We start from the raw sequence: 3,015 nt of genomic DNA, 5'->3' as shown, positions 1-3,015 counted from the left end.
TTGGTTACGCGAATGTTCTTAAGTTCGCGAAATCTAGGCCCCAATATGACGAGGAAATACTGTGCTTAAATGGTATACATTATATACATAACATTAACATGACCAAAGAAAACAATGTATAAAGTGTAACAAAAAATAATCAAGTGAATGACTAGTTCAGCTACCGATACACTCTGCCTGCACAAATTAAGTCAAAATTGTTTAAGATGGCCATCCATTGTCGAGGAAAAAAGTGGCTGTCTCAGAGAGGTGTCTGTCTTTCAAAGTGTCATTATAAGGTTTTTTAAAAAGGTGAAAAACGCGAAAAGGGGGAGAGGGGGGGGGGAGGGGTAGAAAGTGGATGTTTGTACAAATGATTGTCTTACACAGGTGGCCCTCAGAGCAGGTTGGACTATCGTCAAAACATCAAGTGTTGCTGAGTTCACCCGTCATCACTGACATCATCAGTGTAACACACCCGGGCACCCTCAGCGACGTAAGCCCGCGAACCTAACATCTGATACACCTGGGAAAGAATCAAGTGCTTTGACCCAGACCTCAACAAACGAGTGTTCTCATGTCTACAGTTTTCCAATATCGTGACTTCTGTTCATCTAGGACCCATACGAAACATTTGACACCTCTGAGAACAAACAAACAATGACTGAGAGGAAACGTCATCACACCTTATAAAAGCTGAAGAAGTTTTTTTGCATAATCTTCACAAGCGCAACTAGAAAAGAGTGGACTTTCCCCCCTCAGGGACGCAGTAGGACAGACCTAACAGGAAACTTTCTTCCCATTTTGAAGAAATAAAAAAGAAAACAAACTAATTAAAGAAAGAACTTGATGAAGATGGGAACATCTTTCGAGAGACTCCTGGCTTTCGCTGTTGCTTTATGCACAGTGTTCCTGGAAAGGGCGGAAACAGGTATTGCTTTTGTTCTATCTATCTATCTATCTATCTATCTATCTATCTATCTATCTATCTATCTTATCAACTTGAACTACACTCTTGATATAAAAAGTAGCTTGTAATATGGGTTCGTTATATAGATTTCTAAAAAGAACTTATGGTTATTCGTGCGGGGTTGTTTTTTTGCGCAGACTGAGTTCAATTCCAGAGGCTGTTTTTTGTTTTCTTTTTTTACGACATGGTAGTTTTGATTCCACTCCTTTTGTAATTCAAGATTTGTTGACGGGTTTTTGTTAGCGGGTTTTTGTTAGCTTATTGTGTTTGATGTCGTCAAAACATCAAGTGTTGCTGAGTTCACCCGTCATCACTGACATCATCAGTGTAACACACCCGGACCTCCGCTCTGGTCTTTTCTTTCAGCTCATGTGCGGCATAGATATTGTCCTCAGGTGAAAGACTAGTTCAGCTACCGATACACTCTGTCTGCACAAATTAAGTCAAAATTGTTTAAGATGGCCATCCATTGTCGAAGAGAAAAGTGACTATCTCAAAGAGGTGTCTGTCTTTCATTAACGAGATTCATCATATCTTTCTTGCCTCGTTTAAATCCTCCTGATTTCTAGTAATCCAGACGTGTGCACAATTTTTTTTTCAAACCGGTGATCAACTTGGCATGGCCCTTGCAGGCTGTCTGTATTTCTTATTGTTTTGCATTTTGCACTGTGGGTAGTATCGGTACCTATATCACTTATGACAGGTGATTAGTTTTTCTTGACTAAATCCACCAAATTCGAGTGGCTGAGGAAAAAAACTTGTAAGACTTATTTGTGTTGTGTGTTGCAATGTGTAAAACTCTTTAAAGTTGATAAAACATTGAAGTCCATTTTCTATCATTCAACCATAGAAAATATAATCAATTTTTGTATAAAAGCAAGGCCCTGGAACACAAGACAACCGGATAAAGAAAAATTATATCGACTAATTAGGAAAGCATGTAAAATTTCAACATCTACATTTCCCTACTTGGATGAATTGTAAATAACAGCTTGCACTAAAAATATTAATTTCATCTTTTTAGGCAACAAACATCCCTTGGTTTCCTAAAATAAAATAAAAACATAGTCAGAAGTAAAGGACCTAGGCTTCTGGTCTGTAATAAAGAAAGATACAGAAGGTCATTTTTACCATCATCCATCAAAATTCTTCCCTCTTAACCATCTTGTATGAGTATTCATATGACCTTAGAGCATGCATCAGAATAACATTGAGTATTTATCTAGCTTAAGGTTATTATTGTTTATATTGCTGCTCATTTATATTATGCATGTGATTGTAAGCCTGAGTGCGTGTCATGTTTGTGTGTGTGTGTGTGTGTGTGTGTGTGTGTGTGTGTGTGTGTGTGTGTGTATGTGTGAGAGAGAGAGAGAGAGAGAGTGTGTGTGTGTGTACACGTGGTGAAACACCAAACCAATGTGCCAGCAATAAAGATGTATCTTATCTTATCTTATCTTATCTTTATTCGTATCTTATCTTATCTTATCTTTCTAAGACTAAAACTTTAAAACACTGAAACATTACAGTGACCGTTGGTGAAGGACGATGCTCATGGGAAGATTCCAGAAACAGAGGTAAAACATGGTGCCCGATAAGTCAAGCAAGAGCGGACATGACGTTGAAAGTGACAGTTGTTAGCGGCTGGTACTCGGCCAACTGTGTTGAGGTGAGACTTTGTCGTGCACAGCTTACTGTGTTCAGGTGAGACTGTCGTATTAAGCTTACTGTGTACAGGTGAGACTGTCTTCGTCAGGTGAGCCTCTGTCTTCGTCAGCTTAGTCTACGCGTCCACCAAAAGAAGATCGCTTCCAGGCTAGACTATTGTACGAAGTTTTTGCATGGTGTAGAACCGACTCAAAAAAGATCCACGTCCACCGCGTCATACCAGCTAAACCTTTTTTTTTTTTAGCCCATAGTGTTTTGATGTCGAGAACAACAGACAGCACAGGCACAGGCGATTTATTTATTTGTTTACATTTTCAGCCAAGGCCCCCGGAAGCTGAAGAAAATCTGCAATCGAAGAGCTAAATTTCTCTCTCTCTCTCTCTCTCTCTCTCTCTCTCTCT

General features: G+C 39.3%; 1 protein-coding gene across 1 annotated transcript in view; it reads left to right on the top strand.

Annotated features, from left to right (window-relative positions):
• Window positions 1–689: 689 nt before the first annotated feature.
• The window catches only part of LOC106012959 (chymotrypsin-like protease CTRL-1), a gene marked incomplete in the record, with an annotated part of 6,943 nt that continues 4,617 nt past the window's right edge, over window positions 690–3,015 (top strand). Inside the window, 2 exon segments of the mRNA XM_013087403.1 lie at window positions 690–910; window positions 2,476–2,615. Of these exon segments, the coding sequence (XP_012942857.1) occupies window positions 829–910; window positions 2,476–2,615 (222 nt within the window).

This window comes from Aplysia californica, unplaced genomic scaffold, assembly GCF_000002075.1.
Source record: "Aplysia californica isolate F4 #8 unplaced genomic scaffold, AplCal3.0 scaffold00584, whole genome shotgun sequence".
NCBI classification, from domain to species: Eukaryota; Metazoa; Mollusca; class Gastropoda; order Aplysiida; family Aplysiidae; genus Aplysia; species Aplysia californica.
The sequence above is the reverse complement of the archived record's forward strand: the minus strand, read 5'-3'. Positions and strand labels throughout refer to the sequence as shown.